At 43.0% G+C, this 23954-nt stretch overlaps 1 protein-coding gene across 1 annotated transcript in view; it reads right to left on the reverse strand.

The window, feature by feature from the left end:
* Window positions 1-1693: 1693 nt before the first annotated feature.
* The window catches only part of LOC137095293 (acyl-coenzyme A synthetase ACSM3, mitochondrial-like), a 30080-nt gene continuing 7819 nt past the window's right edge, over window positions 1694-23954 (reverse strand). Inside the window, exons 2-14 of the mRNA XM_067461755.1 lie at window positions 22501-22736; window positions 18911-19121; window positions 17565-17775; window positions 15386-15529; window positions 14781-14937; window positions 14262-14341; window positions 12849-12972; window positions 11778-11858; window positions 5347-5448; window positions 5055-5182; window positions 3320-3419; window positions 2594-2713; window positions 1694-1783 (exon numbers count right to left, since the gene is read on the reverse strand). Of these exons, the coding sequence (XP_067317856.1) occupies window positions 1694-1783; window positions 2594-2713; window positions 3320-3419; window positions 5055-5182; window positions 5347-5448; window positions 11778-11858; window positions 12849-12972; window positions 14262-14341; window positions 14781-14937; window positions 15386-15529; window positions 17565-17775; window positions 18911-19121; window positions 22501-22736 (1784 nt within the window). The remainder of the gene's footprint in view (window positions 1784-2593; window positions 2714-3319; window positions 3420-5054; window positions 5183-5346; window positions 5449-11777; window positions 11859-12848; window positions 12973-14261; window positions 14342-14780; window positions 14938-15385; window positions 15530-17564; window positions 17776-18910; window positions 19122-22500; window positions 22737-23954) is intronic.

Here is a 23954-nt window from a genome sequence, read left to right on the forward strand (position 1 = left end):
GCGGACAGTGGAGCAGCGCTGTTTCGGATTCCTCCCGCTTCAACCCTGGACTTCGGCTGACGACGCTTCTCTTCTTGCAGCCCTCCTTTTTGTTAAACATTTGTGTACTGTGTCTTTTTGTTTTGCCTCAGAGCGCTTTGTTTGATTTGCTTCTTTTGCATCCAGTTAATTAGATTCCAAGACTCAGAAAAAGGATCTCATAAAACCGATCCTAAATAAAAAGCAATTTAAAATGTGTATATGTGGAACAGGTGTTTTCCCGAATGTTTTTTTATTTAAAATTTGCATAAAGTTTTATATTAAAAGTCTTCTTGAGAACATTATTTTGTGTGGTGTTCTGGATTTTACAGCAGCTACGCAAAACTAACAACTTGAGAGTGGATCAGATTGTAATGCCTTTCCCTATAATTTTGTGAGTTGGTTCTTGGTTACTTTTCAAGACTAAACTGCAATATATTTGGCATCCAGTTTAAGAAAGGGTTCCTCATTATCTGAAATATGCCACTGATCAGAAAGAGTAAATTGGAAATTGTTCACATGAAAACTGGTCACCTGGAGCCACTGAGTTGTATTCGCTTTGAGCGGTGATTTTCTGGCCCAGCTTGTTTCTTGACATTCTTATCAGATGCAGGGACATTGTTTTGGTGGATTATTATACCACCCAATCACGGGGGAAGGGTTAATAGCTGGTAAATGAGTTGTTGCATTCCCCCTCACTCCTCTGCAGTGAATAAGGGTCAAATAACTTCATGAAAAACAATCTATGCTATATTCTTGTGGGTTTTTTCGGGCTATAGAGCCATGTTCTAGAGGCATTTCTCCTGACGTTTCGCCTGCATCTATGGCAAGCATCCTCAGAGGTAGAGGTCTTGGAGATTGGGAGCCTGCGTTTTCCTTCCTGCCACAGCTATCCCCTGGGAGGCGCCTCCCAGGGGATAGCTGTGGCAGGAAGGAAAACGCAGGCTCCCAATCTCCAAGACCTCTACCTCTGAGGATGCTTGCCATAGATGCAGGCGAAACGTCAGGAGAAATGCCTCTAGAACATGGCTCTATAGCCCGAAAAAACCCACAAGAACCTAGTGATTCCAGCCATGAAAGCCTTCGACAATACAATCTATGCTATGCCAATGGGTTACAACGACATCTCCTAATCAGAAACCTTTTCTGATGTCAGCGAAAGGCTTAGTGGGTTATAGTTTTAAAAACCACCCAACATGCAAATCTGGTTCTACTGAATGTAATGTACTTAAAGAAAAGACATAATTTCATATGTCTCCACTGCTGTAGATAAGTACTGTGGAATTACAATTGGGTTCTCATCAGTGCACCTCAAAATATACTGTAGAGTCTGAAAAGGGTAATAAAAATGATCAAAGCTGGAAAAATGATCAGAGCTTCTATCAGTAAAGGTTGCAATGTATGGGTCTGTTTAGAATACAGTTAAGGGCAACCAGAAACTACACTTATCCAGCATCTACCAGTCCCTATGGGCACCAGTTCACTGAGCATCTACAGTATCCAATTTATGAATGGCAGTGATAGTTGAGTGAATTAATGTTCCAGAAGTATGTCACTGCCACTAGAATCCAATAACCACACCAACATTCACAGCAACAATCAATTCATCATTGCTGTCTACTCTTTTGAGATCGTTGGGTCAAAAAACAAACTCTCCCATGTTTGCTCATGAGTATCAGTGGGACTTTTCCCATTCTTTATTTCTCAATTCTTTCCTTCGGACTTTTCCAGAAATGGTCTTGGGCAGGTCTTGAACAAACTCTATCTGAAATGCAAACCGTAGGGTGGGGTGGGGTGGGGTGGGGGGAGGAGGAGAGAGAATAAATACGCCAACATTTATTGAATGCTTGTATTAACTCATTGCAAAGATGCCATACCCTGGGCTTGATTACAGGTTGGTGACCTAGGATCTAGAACAGGGGTTTCCAACCTGTTTTTGACCAGGGACCCCTCTCCAACATTAGCACCAAAAGGGTTATGAATCAGTTTTTGGTCAACTTTAGATTTGGTTTGGTTATTTGGGGTGTTGATTCAGAAAATTGTATTAGATAGACCACATCAGCTCTAGTTTTTGATACAGAACATATGCGACCCAGTAGTTGCCATCTGCTTGCCCACAGAAAATTATATTTAATAAGCTTCGGCACTTTAAGAGGATTTTGCATGACCAGTTGATCTCGTTTGCAAGGGTGTTGTAACGGTGACGCCGCGGACCATATTTTAGTTCTTGTGGACCACTGGTGATCCATAGGTTGGGAACCACTGATATAGAACCACATATATGGTCCTGCCCTATGTCTCTTTCCACATCTCTTTTGAATCGCTTTAGCTTGGCTAAGTAGGACCAACATCTTCACAAGTGGTGACAGTTTTACCTTCTTCACCCACATCTGGCCCCTTACCAAATATTTTCTGAATTACACACTTCAAGGTAAATTGAGACATTTTTCTGTTAAGTCCTACAGGAAAGCAGGAATCCTAACAACATGCCATTCTAGATAACCACTGAAGTGTTCTAGATGTTAAAGTCACCCTTAACCCGATGCATAGCTATTCTGAGTAGTATTGTACTTGCCTTTCTGGGGTACTTGTATGGAGCGGTTGTTCCCTTGACATGATTTTGGAGTTCAATAATTAATTTGTCTTTATCATGCGACTCGTAGGCAGGGGACAGAACGATGAAGGCTTTCACCACCTGTAACGAAACCCAAAGAAAGCAAGATGAGTGGAGCAATTAATAAGATTTATAGGTCGCTCATGTTTACTCAAAAGAAGTATCACATGTCCTTGCAATCAGAATAATGCTACAACAACCAGAACTGGCATGGCCAATGAGCCTAGTTTCTGGGAGATGCTGGGAGTTGTACATCAGATGCAGTTTTAATTTCCAGATGCATATGGAATAGGTCTATAGCAGTAGGCTATGTGCACACTTTCCTCAAAGTAAGCCATACCATCACAGCAAATAAAATGAACAGCATAACCTGTGGAATGTGATGAAGCTCATTTCAATTTGATATCACTTTAACTGCCATTACTCAATGCTATGGACTCAATGAGAGCTGTAGTTTAACAAGGTATTTAGCCTTCTCTGCCAAAGAGTGTTGGTGCCTCTCCAGACTTCAGTGATAGCATCGAGCCATGGCAGTTATAGTGGTGCCAAGATGCTTGAATTCTACAGTGTAGATGCACCCCAAGAAGGGACTGCCCACTAAATGCGGCTGTGAGGGACCTCTTTTGAAGGTCTTGAGACATGAGAAGGCTCCTATTTGAAGCTATTCAAATGTCCTAAATGTTTTACCTCTCCTCTGATGAGATCTGGGCTGCTGACCACGGCTGCTTCCGCCACGGCTGGGTGCCCCATCAAAGCATTTTCCACTTCAAATGGCCCAATGCGATACCTACTCAGGAAGGAGAACTTCATTTCAGTTTCTTGTTAATCAGATTCACAAAAGTTGAGTGTTTTCTTGATATTCAGAATGGAAATAATTTGAGATGTCAAGATCTGAGATGCAGGAGAAAATAAAATGAATACGGCTGACAGGCTGATCAATAAAATGTACCTAACTATGTAATAGTTTTTGTATGCTGAGGAACAGGTTTTCACATTTTCCAGTGTAAATACAGATAAGTTAATATAAGTTAATAAGATCTGATGTCACTTATAAGACCTGATTCAAAATAATCAAATAACCTGAAAAGTCAGGAACTGATGAAAAAGGTTACTGATTTAGATAGATAGATAGATAGATAGATGTAGATGTAGATGTAGATGTAGATGTAGATATAGATATAGATGTAAATCAATCAATCAATAGGATAAATCAATACAAATTCAATCATAGAAGTGAATTTCAGGCTGTATGGCTATGTTCCAGCCCGGCAAACTCACAGTAACCCAGTGATTCCGGCCATGAAAGCCTTCAACAATACATTGAACATTTATTATAATAGCATAATGTGTAGATGCTTTGTGGATATAGGTGTGGTGTGTTCCTGCTTGTACTTTTAAAAATTTTAATTTGGTTAGAGTGATGTATTTCCTTTATTTATTATTTACATTATTTTAAAAATTCAACAGTTTTCTTTAACTCTTCTTGACCTATCAGGTGGGTGGATAAATGAATCAATACCAATGATGGGGTAGGGACGGCAGTGGCTCAGTCCTTACACACCAAGAGTTGGGTGCTTTTGTGTCAGTGGCATAATGAATTCACTTTTTGTTTTAGTCTGACCTTTAACGTGGCCACACATGTCCCGCCACAGTCTCCAAGAGTGTGTGTGTGGTGGGGTGTGCAGGCAGGCCTGGAGTGTGCCTGCAGCTGAGTTCCAGGCATGCCTGCCTACATGCTCCGCCACATACATATTCTCTTTCCAAGGCAAGGAGGCAAGTTTGGATGCACACAAAAGCAGACTTTTGTGTCGAGCAGAATTTCATGTGGTGAGGGAGTTTCCTGTTTCATGCTTCCAAAGAAATGGAAGACACAAAAGAAATGGTAGAAACAATAGGAACAAATTTCGTGCTGCTGGAGGAAGCTTTCTCCTTTCAGGTATTGTGAGGATTGCAACCAAACTCAGGGGATATAAGGAACTCTGAAGCAGATAGTGGATTATGAATGAGATTCAACACCACAGTGTGTATTTTGTAATTTGATGAATCTGTGGCTACAAAGCCGAAATTCAACAGAACCTGGTTAGTGAATTGTGAAGATGCACATCAAGCATGAACATCACATCTGATGAACATTGGCACTCGGGTTACACCCCAGCACTTCCCAGCTTGAGTTTGGGTGCGCTGTGGTGTGCTTGAGCAATTGCCAGAGCCATGGCGCATCCATCGGTCCATCGGTTACAGTTGCACAAAGTGCACTGTAATGTGCATTTGGAGAATCCCTGCACACTTATTAACTTATGAAGATGTTAAGTTGGTTAAGATTTTGACTGAATGCAAAGTCCAAGTTCTCTGACTCTGCAAGCCCAGGTTGCATTACATGGCTGATTAAAAGTCATTCAAAGCGGCAAGAAAAGGAGCGTACCCAGCAGATAAGATAACATCATCAGCTCTTGCAACAAAGTGGATGTAGCCATCTTCAGCCATTACCCCTCTGTCCCCAGTAATGTAGAAGTCTCCGCGTTCGGTGGAGGCAGTTTTCAGGGGATCATCCTAAAAACAGCGAAACAGCCTCCGGTCAGGTCAGTCCAGTCAAGCATGCTCCTCGCTTGAGTCCTCACAATGTCTTGATTGTGTGACTAGCCCATCCTTCCCAGGTGTAACAGCCCAGACAAAGCATTTTACATCATACTCAAACTGAATGTGTCCTTCCTTACCACATAACCAAGGAAGAGACCCAAAGGCCTTTTGGGTTTGATTCTAATGCCAATGTCTCCTTCTTCTCCTGGAGGCAAGACGTTGTTGTGTTCATCTATTATCTAGGAGAAGGAAAACCAAATTCAAACTTTACTTTTTGTCTCTTTAGCAAAGGCTTGCCTTCTAAAGGAAAGGGCGAATGATGATCTTAAATTAAATCACACTCAAAACCATGGGTGGAAATTGTGCTGTCTACTAGATGGTGTTAAATGCAAATCCTATCAAGCAAAGCCAGGTGAGGAATGCTGGGAACTGTAGTCTACTAATTCTGGAAGGCTGTTTCCTACTCTTGGGAGTTGTGTATACCAACAAAATAAATCAGGTTCAGTTCAGAGTATTCTTTCCCAGATTCCCCCCACCATCCAACTCCACTCATAATACATCACACTGGCATTGTACTGATGGTCACATATTTCCATTCTGTTCCATTCCTCTTTCTCCTTGGGGCTCCCAACTGCTCCTCAGCTGAGCCCTGCCATGAATGTGACCAATGGTGGGTAGATGATCATTGAAAAGTCAAAATAAACTGCATCTTTCTCTTTGGGACAACTGTGTTACATGCCAAGCACCTTCCTGGTTGAGTTCAGCTTGCAAAATCACTTTCTCTGAGGTTGAAATGATGCACCAGCTATGAGATCAATAGGGAGGTGGTTGATGAGGCTTCTGCCTCATGGTTGATCCCATGGCTGGATGTCTTGTTCTGAGCTCACAAAAAGAAGGATAGATTTTGCCCTTCCTTTCAGAATCAGGCAAAAGCAAACTATTGCAGCCTCTCCCAACTGATGTGCTTTTTATTAATAATGTTTGCCACCTTGATCACCCTTTGACGTTGTTCGACCACATGTTACACATCTATAAACTGTTAGTGGGTGTTATGTCAAATCCCACTGTGGGTTTCCAAGGCTTGGAAACTTCCTATGCCTCCTCACAGTAAATGAAGATAAAAGCATGTTCCAAGGATGATGGTTTTTCTATATATTTCTTGGTATCTGTAGGGAGACCAAGGTGCTTGTTTATAAATCTATTGTCCTCCCAAACCTGTTATAAGCCTGTGAAACGTGGACTGTCTACAAATGTCACACTCAACTCCTGGAACAATTTAATCAACGTTGCCTCTAAAGCATACTGCAAACCTCTTGGGCAGACAGGTGGACAAACATCAGGGTGCTGATGTTTAACTGCTGAGAGGCGGGGCTTCCTGGTTATCCTATATAAACCAGTGTCTGAACCCAAGGGGCAGCTGGGCTTTCCACAGAAGTTGAGGAAGCAGGAACCCATTTTGTTTCCTTCTGCTTCAGGGTAAGCTTTGTTTGAATTTAACAGCTTTCGTACACTCAGTAACCTATACTTTCACCCCTGCATACAGACAACAACATCAAACACACACCAAGAGCATTAGCAACCTCCAGATGGAACAAACACGAAAACTTCCCATCTCATGCACTAGCGGTGGCATGTTCAGCTTTTTCACACTACAATTACTCAATTACATCTGCCCCAAGTGTACACAGATCACTCACATGGAACACAGGATACGACAACTCGAGGACCGTATTAAGACCCTTAAGGACATTCAGGAACTTGAGCTCTTCTTAGATACCACACACCACACTGGCCTAGACACGCAGCCCATATCACACCAACATTACGGGGAGGCTCAACAGAACAGCACCTCAGATGTGGACAACCCTCAGGCTTGGAGAAATGTCACCCTTAGAAGGACACATAGGACCCAGAAGCCTCCTCAGAATACCTCTGCTCAGCTGCAGTTACACAATAGATTCCAAATTCTCACACAACTAGCACCTGACCAAGAAACACAACATATTGGGGAAGACCAGAATGGCTTAGATACTGATCAGTGGCTCATCCTTGATCAGTGTGCGGGGGACAGCCCTGACTGGGACAACACTTCACAACATTCACACTTGCACAATCCTGCAGGTGTACCATCCCCAACCATAGACCAGGAGCAACAGGAACACATACAGGAGAACCATAGGCTCTCGGACGAATCTCAATGGATTGTCCTTGACGAATGCACCGGGGATGTCGAGGAGGAGGACAACACTTTTCACCTACACAATTCACACCAACAGGATCACTTTTCTGGAGACCTACACACTACATTGCACAAAAGGGGCGCTGTCATTCCTGAAAGTAAACAGGTCTTGGTAGTAGGCGACTCCCTCCTTAGAGGAACGGAAGCTGTCATTTCCAGACCAGATGGGATGGCTCGAGAAATATGCTGCCTACCGGGGGCAAAAATACACCATATCACTCAGAGGCTCACCAGGCTCCTCAAGCCCTATCACCGTCCTCCCCTCATGTTGATTCATGTAGGAACCAATGATACTGCAAGGCATACGTTTCAAAAGATCACAAATGATTTTCGAGCTCTAGGAGCAATGCTAAAAGAATGTAATGTACAGGTGGTCTTTTCATCCCTCCTCCCTGTTGTAAGACACGGACCCACAAGAGCCCGAAAAATAGTACAGGTCAATGACTGGCTTAGAAAATGGTGTCAGGAGGAACGCTTTGGCTTCCTCGACCATGGCCTGCTATTCCAGGAGGATGGCCTACTGGCAAGGGATGGGGTGCATCTCACACAAGTAGGAAAACACTTTTTTGCTCACAGACTCGCAAACCTCATTAGACGCACTTTAAACTAGGTCCACCGGGGGAGGGGGACAACAGCCTTGCGAACACTACTTTACCCATAATGTCTGGGAATCGCCAGAAGGCTAAACGGAGGGCTGCACAAACACAACAAGGACCACGTACCAAAAGCACAATAATACCAATTAAACAGCTCAAGGGAAGATCTCAGGGGCTCACATGTCTTTACACTAATGCACAGAGCATGGGAAATAAACAAGACGAACTCCAACTTCTAGCACAACACCACAAATATGATATCATAGCCATCACTGAAACCTGGTGGGATGACTCCTATCGCTGGAATGTAGATATCGAGGGGTATAACCTCTTTCACAGAAACCGAACAAAGGGGAGAGGAGGCGGAGTAGCCTTATATGTCAAAAACTCTTATGCTGCACAAGAAATTCAAGACAGCAATCTGGGAAACCAGCTTGAAATCATCTGGATAAGAATCAAGGGAACTGGGACTCAAAAAGATGTCGTTGTAGGCGTCTACTACAGACCCCCAAGCCAGGAGGAAGATCTTGATGAAGTCTTTTGCCAACAGTTGACCAAACAGGCACAGAAAAGAGATGTAGTAGTCATGGGCGATTTCAACTATCCCGATATTTGCTGGAAAACAAACTCGGCCAAGAGTACAAGGTCCAACAAATTCCTCGCTTGCCTTGCAGACAATTTCATGGTCCAGAAGGTAGAAGAGGCAACAAGGGGATTGGCTACTCTTGATCTCATCCTAACAAATGCGGAGGACCTGATCGATGCGGTCGAAGTGGTAGGATCCTTAGGGGCAAGTGACCATGTGCTCCTGCAATTTGAGGTACAAAGGAAGGCCGAAACTAAGACAAGTCAAACCCGCATTTTGGACTTTAGGAGAGCTGATTTCCAAAAAATGAAGGAAACGCTGAGCAGCATTCCGTGGACACAGATACTAAAAGACAAGGGAGCTACGGATGGATGGGAACTTCTCAAGAGTGAAATACTCAAGGCGCAATTGCAAACCGTGCCAACAAAGAGAAAAAATAGGACAAGTGCAAAGAAGCCAGAATGGATGTCCAAAGAACTTCTAACTGTGCTAAGACACAAAAGAGACATGCACAAGAAGTGGAAAAAGGGAGAAATCACCAAAGAAGAATTCAAACAAATAGCAAACACCTGTAGGGAAAAGGTCCGCAAGGCTAAAGCAAAAAACGAGCTCAGACTTGCCAGGGACATTAAAAACAATAAAAAGGGCTTCTATTCTTATGTCAGTAGAAAAAGGAAAAACAAGGAGGCGATAGGACCTCTTCGAGGAGAAGATGGGGCAATGCTGACAGGGGATAGGGAAAAGGCAGAACTACTTAATGCCTTCTTTGCCTCGGTCTTCTCACAAAAAGAGAGTCTTCAACCTCAGCAAGATGGAGTGGATGAGGGATTGGAGGACATCCAACCCCAAATTGGGAAAGAAGTCGTCCAGGAATACCTGGCCGCTCTTAATGAGTTCAAGTCCCCAGGGCCAGATCAACTACACCCCAGAGTATTGAAGGAACTAGCGGAAGTCATTTCGGAACCATTGGCAACCATCTTTGAGAGTTCTTGGAGAACGGGAGAAGTTCCAGCAGATTGGAGGAGGCCCAATGTGGTCCCAATCTTCAAGAAGGGAAAAAAGGACGACCCAAACAACTACCGTCCGGTCAGCCTCACGTCGATACCGGGCAAGATTCTGGAAAAGATTGTTAAGGAAGTGGTCTGCAAACACTTAGAAACAAATGCAGTCATCGCTAATAGTCAACATGGATTTATCATAAACAAGTCATGCCAGACTAATCTGATCTCTTTCTTCGATAGAGCTACAAGCTGGGTAGATGCGGGGAATGCCGTGGATGTAGCGTACCTGGATTTCAGTAAGGCCTTCGACAAGGTCCCCCATGACCTTCTGGCAAGGAAACTAGTCCAATGTGGGCTAGGCAAAACTACGGTGAGGTGGATCTGTAATTGGTTAAGTGGACGAACACAGAAAGTGCTCACTAATGCTTCCTCTTCATCTTGGAAAGAAGTGACGAGCGGAGTGCCGCAGGGTTCCGTCCTGGGCCCGGTCCTGTTCAACATCTTTATTAATGACTTAGATGAAGGGCTAGAAGGCATGATCATCAAGTTTGCAGACGACACCAAATTGGGAGGGATAGCCAATAGTCCAGAGGACAGGAGCAGAATTCAAAACGATCTTGACAGATTAGAGAGATGGGCCAAAACTAACAAAATGAAGTTCAACAGTGACAAATGCAAGATACTCCACTTTGGCAGAAAAAATGAAATGCAAAGATACAGAATGGGGGACGCCTGGCTCGAGAGCAGTACGTGTGAAAAAGATCTTGGAGTCCTCGTGGACAACAAGTTAAACATGAGCCAACAATGTGATGTGGCGGCAAAAAAAGCCAATGGGATTTTGGCCTGCATCAATAGAAGCATAGTGTCTAGATCTAAGGAAGTAATGCTACCCCTCTATTCTGCTTTGGTTAGACCACATCTGGAATATTGTGTCCAATTCTGGGCACCACAATTCAAGAGAGATGTTGACAAGCTGGAAAGTGTCCAGAGGAGGGCGACTAAAATGATCAAGGGTCTGGAGAACAAGCCCTATGAGGAGCGGCTTAGGGAACTGGGCATGTTTAGCCTGAAGAAGAGAAGGCTGAGAGGAGATATGATAGCCATGTATAAATATGTGAGAGGAAGCCACAGGGAGGAGGGAGCAAGCTTGTTTTCTGCTTCCTTGGAGACTAGGACACGGAACAATGGCTTCAAACTACAAGAGAGGAGATTCCATCTGAACATTAGGAAGAACTTCCTGACTGTGAGAGCCGTTCAGCAGTGGAACTCTCTGCCCCGGAGTGTGGTGGAGGCTCCTTCTTTGGAAGCTTTTAAGCAGAGGCTGGATGGCCATTTGTCAGGGGTGATTTGAATGCAATATTCCTGCTTCTTGGCAGGGGGTTGGACTGGATGGCCCATGAGGTCTCTTCCAACTCTATGATTCTATGATTCTATGATTCTAAGAAGGAAGAAGCAGAGACCACCAGCACTGAAGTGATGCTCCTCTGCCATCAACTCCACTGGACTGGCCATGTTTGAATGCCTGATCAAGATCTTCCAAAGCAGTTACTATACTCCCAACTCAAGAATGGAAAACGGAATGTTGATGGAGAGGAAAAGAGATTTAAAGATGGGCTTAAAGCTAACTTTAAAAACTGTGGCATAGACACTGAGAACTGGGAAGCCATGGCCCTTGAGTGCGCTAACTGAAGGTCAGCTGTGACCTGCACTGCTGTGAAATTTGAAGAGGCACAAATGGAGGGTGAAAGGGAGAAACATGCCAAGAGGAAGGCACGTAAAGCAAACCCTGACCTGGACCAACTTACACTTGGAAGCCAATGCCCTCACTGTGGAAGAACCTACGGGTCAAGGACAGGGCTCCACAGACACCTACGTATCCACTGCCAAGAGACTACACTTGGAAGGCCATCACACTCAGACAACAAGGGATTGCCTAAGTAAAGTAAGTAAGTAAGTTTCTCTGTATCAAAGCAAGGCTGGGTCACTGTCAAGATGGGGTTTTGAAGTGCTTTCTGGTCACTTCTTGGTTTGATTGACTCCATGTTTTTGCCCTGCTGTCATGTATGTGTGGCCCTTGGCAAGTCTGGGAGGAAAACTGGCCCCAGATCCAAGAAGATTGCCCAATCTCTGCTCCAAGCGTACCTACCTGTACATCATAGGGTGGGTGGGCCTTTCCTAGGAATCCAGGTTTAACTTTCATATCTCTTGTGGTGGCACACACCAAGGTCTGTCGAAACATCACAGAGAGGGGCATTCATTGAAACGAACACAAACACAATGTTCAGATAGACAAAAGGAAGTACTTTACATAACTGCACATAGTCTATCAAGGGCTGATAGTCAAAGTCATAATGTCTGGAGATAATGCTTCTGGAACATGGCCACACAGCCCAGAAAACCCACAGCAATCCAAACACATAACTATTTGGATTTCATCAAGATGTTCTCTATGGATACAATCTCACGGGTTACAAATGAATTGGAATTCCAGTCTTCACTAAGAGCAGATCTTTTGTAATATTGATGGTTCTTCATCATTCATTCAACCCCAAACCATCCCAAAATACTCATAGTTGTTGTCCTCCTCATAAAATGCCATCCCCATAAAAAACAGCCTAGAAATTACTCTCAAAATATGCTTTTAAATTATAAAGGATGTGTGACCCCCTTACAACCTCCTTTAAATTATATTATTGACATTTTAAGGGGTTGCATTTCAGTTTCAATGCTGCACTTTGCCCAATCCAGTTTTACATGAATTAATTGGGTTTGTGTTGCATATTGTTGACTGATTGACAGATTGCCTCTTAAAATGACCAACTCAAACTTTTATGGGTATAACTAATGAAAATATAAATAAAAATGTAATGTTTGTTTGTGGGATTACCATAACTCAAAAACCACTGGATGATTTGACACCACATTTGGACACAATACACCTATCAGGCCAACGAGTGACCATCAGTCATAAAAACAATGAAAAACACAGCAGAAGAGATTTAAAAAGCCAAAACCAAAAAATACATTACAATGCATGCATAAAACCACATATATACGCAAACACATATATACGCAAATACATGCACACACATATACACACACACAAAACACATATACACAGACTGGGCCACAGCAACATGTGGCAGGGGACGGCTAGTGAAAATATAAAAGTAATATAAGAAGATGAGACAAGATTGATGACTGAGCACGAACATACAGTCTCTGTCTGGCCATAGCCTTCGTGGATCTCCATTCCCGTCTGAGCTTTCCATTGGGCCATCACTTCGGGGGGTAGGGGTTCTCCGCCGCTCAAGCAAGTCATCAGGCTCTTGAACTTATATCTGGACAAATGCATGAAAAGCTATTAATCTTCCTGAAAAAGAATCTTGACTTCATAGTGTATGCATTTTGCAAGCCAGAGTCACAGTTCCTATTTCCAAAATAAGCAAAGGCCTAACCCAGAGCTTGGTAAACCAGAGCTTGGAGAAATGATCTTCGGGGACTACAACTCTGAAACTGATTGGCAAACTCTGGAAACTATAGTCTGAGAAGTAAGGTTTTTTTGTGTGTCAGGAACAACTTGAGAAGCTACAAGTCGCTTCTGGTTTGAGAGCATTGGCCGTCTGCAAGGACATTACCCAGGGGACGCATGGATGTTTTACCATTTTATCTAATGCATTTGGCCCACCCTTTGTGTTCGACTATTATTATGTTATTTTGCACTGTTTATTTTATCTTCTTACTTTATGTATTTTGTTGTGATGTAATTTTCTGTTTTGTATTTTATTTTGCTGTTTTGTATTTTTGGGCTTGGCCTCATGTTAGCCGCCCCGAGTCCCCTTCAGGGAGATGATAATGGGGTATAAATAAAGATTGTTGTTGTTGTTGTTGTTGTTGTTGTTATCACCATCCTGTGGGAGGCTTCTTTCATGAGAAGTTGGAGCTGACAGATGGGAGCTCACCCTGCTCCCTGGATACGAACTGCCGATCTTTCAGTTAGTAGTCCTGCCGGCACAAGAGTTTAACCTATTGTGCCACCGGGAGGCCCTGAGAGGTAAGGTAAAGGTAAATGTTTTCCCGACATTAATTCTAGCCATGTCTGACTCTGAGGTGGTGGTGGTGGTGCTCATCTCCATTTCTAAGCTGAAGAGCTGGTGTTGTCTGTAGACACCTCATAGATCATATGGCTAGCTTGACTCCATGGAGCGCCGTTACCTTCCTGCAGAAGCAGTACCTATTGTCTACTCAGATTTGCAAATTTTCAAACTGCTAGGTTGGCAGAAGCTGGGAGCTAACAGTGGGAGCTCTCCCCCTCCCTGGATTCGAACCACCAACCTTTCGGTCAGCAAGTTCAGCAGCTTAGCGGTTCAACCTGCTGAGCCACCAGGGCCCCCTGAGAAGTAACTTTTCTAAATTCTGCCCTGATGTTTGGCTGATGCAGCACAACTTCAGCACAACCCATGAACATGATGGAAGTTTCAACAATGATGGCACAGCCCTTTCAGGATTACTTCCTCCATAGGACCAATTGGAGATTTCCAAGTTTGAGCATTTCTTCTTGAGAAATGCACTTCGGATTTAGCAAACGAAAAGAAATGGGTTATTATTGCTACCGTTCAAGTGACCATACCTCCTAACATCATGCTGCAACAGCATGCGGAAAATCGTTGGTGTGCCACAGAAGGTTGTCACTGGATACTTGGAGAGACACTAAGGAGGTAAGAGAGAACACACGCTTAATTGTCACTTGGTTAATCGAGTGTCACGGGCTTTGCATGTGACGTATAAACTTTGGCCCGGAACATTTTCCCTCCTGGACATTTCTGAGTAGATTTCCAGTGTTTCCATTACATTGCTTTCCACTGTCTGCCTTTTAAAAAAAATATTATCCCCCAATGTAATAACTCTTCCAGAAGTGAATGTCCTTTCCAAGGAATAGGTTTCGCCCACTTCCTGTTGTCACACCCCCATTTGTAACTATGGGTCATTTGTAAGTCGGTTGTTTGTAACTCGGGGACTGCCTATATCTTGTTTTAACTTTTGCCCCTGTTTTCATCATGTTGTAAGCTGCCTTGGGTCCCATGTCAGAAGAAAGACAGGGCACACGTTAAAGAAATAATAACTGCCAATAAAAGAATATTGTTCTTACATTTAGAACCACCAGTGAGTCAAACTGGTTTTTGCCGTGTGCAAATATGCAAGCTCCTTCATTCCAGGGAGCATACAAACCGCCAAACTGAAACTTGACCCAGCCTGTATCGGACAAAGCCCACATCATGCTAGAAGGATTCAGATTCATCCAGGTCCTGTTAAAAAAGGTAGCAAACACAGGTGTAGGTTGTTATTCATATTTGTCACTGAGTTGGTTCTGGGTTGCCTTAGGGCAGGCATGGGCCAACTTGAACCCTCCCGGTGTTTTGGACTTCAACTCCCACCATTCCTAACATCATCCCATGTGTTTTCTGATGGTGTTTGGTGACCCTTCTGACCCCCCCCCCCCGCCTCATGACCAGGGGTCCTGACCCCCAGGTTGAGAAACACCGATCTAGACCATCCCCTTTCAGCCATGCAGAAACATAATCAAAGACTACAAAGAAGGTCACTCCAGAAGGAAGGAAGAGAAAGGAAAGAGGGGAAAGATATGAGGGGGGAGAAAGAAAAAGAAGGGATGAAAGCAAGGAAGCAGTGGTCCCTCTAACACCCGGGATGGTTATGTTTATTTGCCCCAAAGGTTTTTAAAAGAGACAAGCATACCTTCCAATGTGTCTCATTCCAATCCCCATATTACTACAGGACTGTTTCACCATTTTGGGATAGCCCGTTGTGCCGCTCGTAAAAAAGAAGCTCACTGGGTCTTGACTCTTGGTTTTAACAGGTTGATGGCTATCAGATGCAGCTCTTTAAAACAGAGAGAAGGCAAATTAGGGACGAGCTACGATGAATCAGAACAAAGGGTCAACACAGACAAGAGTCCTTTGTCGCACCCTGGTCATTCCACAGATATATAAACCCTTTTTTCCTAGTTCCAACAGACCTCACTACCTCTGAGGATGCTTGCCATAGATGCAGGCAAAACGTCAGGAGAGAATGCCTCTAGACCATGGCCATATAGCCCCCCCAAAAAACCTACAACAACCCGGTCAACACAGAGTTTAGAGAATTACTTTTCAGAAGTCATTGGCTCTCTCTAAAGCAGTGGTTCCCAACCTGTGGTCCGCAAAAACTAAAATATGGTCCGTAGCCTCAGAATTACTACACCGTTGCAACAAGAGCAGCAGGTCTCATGAAACCCTCTTATAGTGCAGAGGCTTATTAAATATGATTATCCGTGGGCGAGGAGATGGTGACTACTGGGTGGCATATGCTCTGTATCAGGAAGTAGAGCTGATGTGGTCTATCCAATGCAATTTTCTGAATCAGCATCCCAAATAACCAAACCGAATCTAAAGATGACCAAAAATGGATTCGTAATTGTTGGAGAGTGGTCAAAGTGGTCCCTGGTGAAGTGGTCTCTGGTAAAAAAAAAGGTTGGGAACCACTGCTCTAGAGACAGAAATTCCTAATTATTTTTACCTGAGAAAACACCTCTTTATTGGAAATGGTACCAGACCCTGATAAAGATACACAATATGAACAAAAGTTGTTCAGAAAAATGTTGGAGGAATTCTAGACAGGAAACAATCAGGGCCAGCAAACACCTCCCAACAAAGGATTCCATCAGGCAGGAAGTAGCTAGGCTTTGAAGCTGCAAGGCCATTCAATGCTAATCAAGGTGAACAAATGCAACATTCAAACTTGCATCAAGCAGGCAAGAGTTCTTTCTCCCACCTTGGACATCATCCCACAGATATATAAACCCAATTTTCCTAGTTTCCAACAGACCTCATAACCTCTGAGGATGCTTGCCATAGATGCAGGCAAAACGTCAGGAGAGAATGCCTCTAGAACATGGCAATATAGCCGAAAAATCCTACAACAACCCAGTGATTCCAGCCATGAAAGCCTTCGACAATACAAATGTTGGAGGGATTGCCAAGAAAGGGGAACATATATTCACGTGTGGTGGCAATGCAAATATGTACAGAGGTTTGGAGAAAAGTTATAGTAGAGTTAGAAAGTATTATGAAGATTTTTAAAAAAATATAAATCTGGCAACTATACTGTTAACTATCTGTAATACAGATGAATGGAATGAAAATGAAAAGAGTTTGATAACAATATTGTTAACAGCTGCAACGCTATTAATAGCAAAAAATGGGAAAGGAGAGGTGGAAACTAAGATAGAAGAATGGTATAAGGAAATTTGGAAATTAGCAATAAATGATAAATTAACACGTAATCTTAAGGTCAAAAAAGGCCCAAGGAAGAATAATGATTTTGAAAGTATATGGAAATAAATTATTGAAGAAACATTAAAGAAAGAAGATGGGAACCAACCCTCACCAGAAGAAATGAGGTTCTGGTGAGATAATAAAGAAAAGGATGACTCCGGAGATGGGGAGCACAATGGGTGGCACAATGGGGGAAAGGAGAAGAAATAACTCTATGAATTGTAGAGATGGTTCTTTGTAACTAAATGAATAGAAATGTAACATAAATTTACTATTAAAAAAGAAAAGAAAACACCTCTTTAGGAAATTTGAGATGTTCTACCATGATTCTATAGTTGATTTCTGAAGGAAACAGACCACAGAATTGCACTTTCTCTAGAAATCTCTAGGTCCTCCAGCTTGACTGGAAGAAATTGACCATAGTGTGACACTGGAGGACCTAGAGATTCTTAAAGAGAATGTTTTAATCAAGTATTGTGAATAATCAAATATGCAAAAGTCAAGGGATAACTGTTCTGACTGTGAAAACCCAATCTCATCTCCTGCTGCCATCTATCTTGAGATGATCATTTGCCTTATGAAGCAGGAAAGGGGATACTCACGCCACAAGGTCATGGAAGTCCAGCCATCCTTCTCTCCTACTGCCTTTGGAGACCAAGACCCGGCTCTTCAGTGAGTCACATTCAGATGCAATAGAGTCTATTGATGGAGCCAAGGCATCATTTGTGATGATGCATCTGGCCTTTGAAGCTTGGAGCCTGTATAGGATGTCTTTAGATGTCAGTTGGATCGTTGCTGGCATAAAGACAACGCCTAGGAAGGAAAAGAACAAGCAAAGAGGATGGGAAGGAGAGAAGAACATGTCTAGTCAAAAAATGAACAAGCAACAGGATGGGAAGGAGAGAAAAACGTGCCTAGGACACAAAAGGACAAGCAAAGAAGCTGAGAAAGAGAAAAGAATATCTCTTCTGCATTCTCAGATCAGGTACAGAGCTTGAAGAAGGTGTTTGGATGTAAGTGGGCTTCTTGGAATTGTCTGGTTAAGTCAAGGGACTTCATCCCACGGGATAAGTAAAATGAAGTAAAGTGTTGGTTTTTCCTTAAGTTTTGTCATGCCCCATTTTGAAATGATACGGAAGATTTCCCTACCACCATCACACTTAATCCTTTGCTCTGCTTTCTTTAAGATTTATTCATTTGATTTGCCATCTCACTGGACGCCTATGTCTCCTCCCATGTCATTTGTCCTCATACCAAGACCTGAGTTAAAGCATCCTTCTTAAGAAACCACTTTTTCTGGGATCGTTTTCCCTCATAGCCTTTAATTAGATGAGAGTTAAGGCATCAGTCTTAAGAAACCACATTTTCTGGAATCGTTTGCCCTCAACACCCTTCCAATGAAGCAGAGCCAAGGCACCCTTTTAAAACTGCATTCCCCCTCCCCTATTCTGCAAAGATACAGAACAGGGAATGCTTGACTCAATAGCAGTACGTGTGAAAAAGATCTTGGAGTCCTTGTGGACAGGAAGTTAAACACGAGCCAACACGTCTCTAAGTGGAGAATTGAAAAATAAGTCACTTGCCAATCAATTCAGGCATAGTGGGGAAAACCCACATTTTAGAAATGGCAAGATACCTCTACCCCATGTTTGAAGCTTGCATTGTGTGAAGAGCACTATCGGTGGCAGTTTCTTAAGTGTGTAGAAATGTTTATTGTCTCTATCAAGGTAATATATTCTTTTCTTTCATTGCTTTTATTGGTTTTAATGCATAGTCAAATTGCTTCTAATTCCACCTTGGTCCTCAGTTAACTTCTTTTGCTGCAAACTGATTTCAGAGTGCAAAAGAAGTTTGTACTTGAGGAACTTAACCCACTTAGGCAAAAGCAAACTGCTGCAGCCTCTCTGCGATTATTATGGTTCGTTAGCATCAGTTGGGTTGTACTGACCCGTCCGCATGCAGCCCACTGAGATCATCCACCATTCTGGGACCCTTGGGAGAATCAGTAGGAGCCCATCCCCTTTGTCCAGGCCGCATACTTCTGAGAGCACATTGGCCACTTTCCTGGAGTGGAAGCCCAGCTCCTCAAAGCTCCAGCGCACCTCCTCGTCCTTGTCATTCACCCACCAGAGAGCCGGGTTGGAAGGCCTTCTCCCATCCTGTCAGAAACAATACATTATATCAAATGATTCATGTGTTTAGAAAGTTTCTAAAGTACAGGTAAAGATTTCTCCTTGACATTAAGTCTAGTTGAGTCCAACTCTGCGGGGTGTGTGTGTGTGTCGCCCCCGGGCTGAGAACAGCGGTATAGAAGTAAAGTAAAGTAAATAAATAAATATAAATGTGTGTGCTCAACTCAATTTCTAAGACGAAGAGCCAGTGTTGTCCGTAGACACCTCCAAGGTCATGTGGCCGGCATGACTGCATGGAGTGCCATTACCTTTCCGCTGAAGCTGTACCTATTGATTTACTCACCTTTGCATGTTTTTGAATGCTAGGTTGGCTGAAGCTGGGGCTAACAACAGGAGCTCACCTCATTCAGCGGATTTGAACCACCGACCTCGTGGTCTGCAAGTTCTGCAGCTTAGCAGTTTAACCTGCTGTGCTACCACGGTCCATTAAAAGTTTCTAAACCCCATCTTTATTCCAAAGATGGTTTCAGCGTGATGGACATAAAGTTTGAAAATCCAGTACAATAAGAACAGCCTAGAATCTGAATAGTGGTTCCACAACATTTAACTATGGTATTTTAGCTAGAAAAATAAATATGAATAATTTCCCCCTTAAAAATGCCTATAAAAATGTTTTCACTTGGCATCAAACATTCACAGCATTGGTCCTAGGTCTGTCCACTTTCCAGTTTTATTTCCATTAATAGAACTGGGGAAAAGTAAAAACAAGTAATAAATAATGTAGCTATCTTTAACTAACTCTTTTGGGATGTAGCAGCAGTTTGATGGATCCCTATCACATCGGTAATGTAGCAGGTAAAAATAAAGGCCTGGATTCCATTGGTATTTACAAGTCGAGTAGACCCATAGAATCAATGGAAGTTACCATTCATCAACTCATTCAATGGGTCTACTTTGGCAGAGGGCAGTGGTAAAGTCCGCTTCAACCTGGGTTTAAGAATCCCGGGTCAGGGCGGACTGTAGTCCATACAGTAGCAGCAAAAGCCAGCACTTTTGCAGATAAGTGTGTAGATGTGCTCCCAGAACCTTCCGGGAGAACAACTGTACATGCTAACCCCCCCCCCCCAACCCCCTTTTAAAAATAAAAGAACTCACCTGGCCTCCATTGGCATGGTGCTGGAACTCTCCTGGTGCCTAGGAATGTCATGCTAGGAGAAAGGGTCGGGTCAGGAGTGATTTTCCTCTCCCCTTTTTTCCTGGCACATCATTCCTACACACCAGGAGAGCTCTGGCAACATGCAAATGGAAGTCAGATAAGTTCTTTTATTTTCAAAGGGGGGTTTGGGGAGGGCGTTACAGCCCTCTTGCATTTCCCAGGTCTGATTCAGCCCGGAAAATGTGAGACAGCTGTGTGGATGGCCCCTTCAAAAGTCCCTGGGCTTCTGAAAAGGCAGTCAACACTCCACCCACAGCAGGAAAGACGTGGGTCTTTCAAGAAGACCTGCTTCTTTCCTGCTAACAAATAATCTCACCTCAATGCAGTGTTTTCCTGCTTTGTGGTGAAAGCTTTTGGGATTTTGTGGGGCATCGTTTGGACGCCCTCAACGAATACCTGGGAGCTTGCGCACTTTCCACCCAGTGTGGATGCGCCCAGAGACTAATCAACAGAATTCAAAGCAAGTTTCCTTGATTAGGATGAAAGAAATAATGATTTCTAGTCACTTTCAGGATTTTTAAGGGCAATTTTACAGGTATGTTCGTGCAAACTTTCTATGCTTTTTAATGAGTTGCCTGAGGGCTGAGAAAGGCGGTACACAAATAAAGTAAATAAATAAATAAATAAATATGTCAATAACTGAGCAGTGACAAGATAATGCTCTGGGTCCCAAAATCTCATTTTGCTACTGTTCAAATATGGATGACTTTCATTATGTTCTTATATTCCTTAATATAAAGAAAATATATGTGCATTAAGGATAATAAATAATCTAACCCCCTAATTCTACTTATCCATTATTATTTTATATCCCACTTTGTGCTTAGGGCTCTCATAATAAAATGATAGGTGCCAAAATGATATTTTTGTTCCTCTCACATAATCGTCGCACCCCGTTTGGGACTGATTTTCCCTTCCTTCCTTCTTTCTCGACAGGCATGATAGTTTAAAAACTATAACATGGAGGTCTCTGAAGCTTCACTCTTCCCTCTTCCCTCCTTCTGAGGCAAGGCAGTTTACAAAACCTAGAATGGCGTTCTTTGGAGAAAGGAGGATGGAGGGAAGATCCGATTTCCAGAGACCTCCATTTCAGGTTTTTAAAACTTCCTTGCCCTGGAGTGGAAATGGAGGAAAGAAGAATGGGGCTTCAAAGACCTCCACTTTACAGTTTTTTAACTGCCTTGACTTCAGAGAAAGAAAGGAAGCGAGAGTCAACACCAAATGGCTCTGCTGTTTTAATTATTTTTTAATTGAGCTGTTTGTTTCAGGCTGAAATATTCCTCCTCCTCCTCCCTTTTCAGAGGTAAAAGGGATTTTATTTTTAAAAATCCAGAAATTAAAGAATCATAGGCAGATTTTTTTCCTCACATAATAGTCGTATCATCTCTTTTTTGATGAGAAAAAGGGAGGAAAGTGTGACTATTATGTGATGAAATACAATACTTTATTTCAGAGGGTTCCAGATTCAGTTTTTTAGAGGATAAACAGGAATACTTACTGAAACCATGTCAGGGTTGACAATATTTATGTATTTATGTATGTATTTATTTATTTACAGTATTTATGTTCCGCCATTCTCACCCTGAAGGGGACTCAGTGGATAACAGAACACATATACAGCAAACATTCAATGTTGTTATACACTGACAAGACATACAACTGTACATAGATAGAGGTACAGGTACAGGGGGGGGGGGTGCTTGACGGGCTTCAGCCCCCCCCCCTGAAATTCTCATGGTGGTTCACGAAAAGGCCTTACTGGTGCATTATTTAAACTGTTATGTTTATTCATATCATGATCTGATCACCATACTCAATATATCCCATATGCATGGGGGTATTGGGATAACGATACAAAAGGTTTGCTAGGGTAGACCCTCTTTCACTCAGACTCAGCCCCCCCCCCCCCGAAACAAACTCAGCCCTCCCCCCCCCCAATCGAAATCCTGGCTATGGGCCTGTAGAGGTATATATAGGTTTTGCCATCTTCAGCATCTTGGAGGCTAGACATCAGACTAGATATAACAATGGTGTGCCCCGGTATAAGGAAGTTTCCAATGTTCCTATATCTTTTGTGTACTACATACTTCAAAATGGGAGAGATTTGCTCAAGTTTATTGTGAAGGTACTCTTTTTTTATTTATCTATGTATGACAACAGAATGCTTAAAGAATATTGACAATGCCATACCTTCTCTTTTTGGGCCCATTTATCCAGCACATCTTTGGCAAAATTGAAATACTCAGGCACATCTTCATAGTCTGAGAAGTCCAGTGATGGTGATCCACTGCAGGCTTGGTTTTTGATTTGATAAGGCCATTTGGGGGCAAAGGTGGGTTTTAAGACTGGGAGTCTAGATAGAAACTTCATTTCAGCCAACACAAATCCCTTCCCGTGTAGTAAGAGTCGAAGGATAATCCCAAATTCTGTTAAACAACAAATACAGATATCATGAATTAACGAGTAGGGCTGATGCTGATTGAGAACTTGTAAATATAATACTCCAATGAAATTAGGTATTTTGTCTACATCCATTGTGTTTTCATAAGTAGAAACTCAAGATCCTCCAGCTTTACAATGTTTGTGTGTGTCAGGAGCGACTTGAAAAATCGCAAGTCGCTTCTGGTGTGAGAGAATTGGCCATCTTCAAGGAAGTTTCCCAGGGGATGCCCAGATGTTTTGATGTTTAACCATCCTTGTGGGAGGCTTCTCTCATGTCCCCGCATGAGAAGCTGGAGCTGACAGAGGGAGCTGATCCACGCTCTCCCTGGATTTGAACCTGCGACCTGTTGGTCTTCACTTCTGCTGCCACAAGGGTTTAACCCATTACTCTACCGGGGCTCCTAAGAGAATAGGGAACTGAAGAAGTTACATGTGATGACAACTCCAGTGGGGGCATCCATTACAGTACAACCCCCTGGTGTAAGGACTCAGTATTCATAGTTCATGGAGCCCCTGGTGGCATAGTGGGTTAAACCCCCGTGCCGGCAGGACTGAAGACCAACAGGTCGCAGGTTCAAATCCGGGGAGATGCAGATGAGCTCCCTCTATCAGCTCCAGCTCCTCATGCAGGGACATGAGAGAAGCCTCCCACAAATCATCAAATCATCCAGGCGTCCCCTGGGCAACATCCTTGCAGACGGCCAATTCTCTCACACCAGAAGCGACTTGCAGTTTCTCAAGTCGCTCCTGACACGACAAAAAAATAAAATAAATCCATAGTTCATTTTACCCACACCCCAAAACAACTTCACCACCCCAATAGTGCTTAATTACCATGGCTCAATGTTATTGAATCCTTGCAATTGTAGTTTGGTGAGGCACCAGCGCTTTCTGGCAGAGAAGGCTAAAAGTCTTGTAAACCCTGGAATCTACTTTTGTATGTTTTATTGGCCAATTAATCCATATGGCATGGGTTGCAGTTGAGACCATGGAATATCCATGTTTTCCAATAAGTCTTGTTTCCATTTGACCTAGACATTTAAATTTAAAACATTATCATCTTCATTAGATCATAACTCAGTGTTTCCCAACCTTCCTAATGCCACAACCCCTTAATACAGTTCCTTATGTTGTGGTGACTCCCAACCATAACATTATTTTTGGTGCTACCTCATAACAGTCATTTTGCTACTGTTATGAAT

The sequence above is a fragment of the Anolis sagrei genome, chromosome Y (genome assembly GCF_037176765.1).
Source record: "Anolis sagrei isolate rAnoSag1 chromosome Y, rAnoSag1.mat, whole genome shotgun sequence".
Taxonomy (NCBI): domain Eukaryota; kingdom Metazoa; phylum Chordata; class Lepidosauria; order Squamata; family Dactyloidae; genus Anolis; species Anolis sagrei.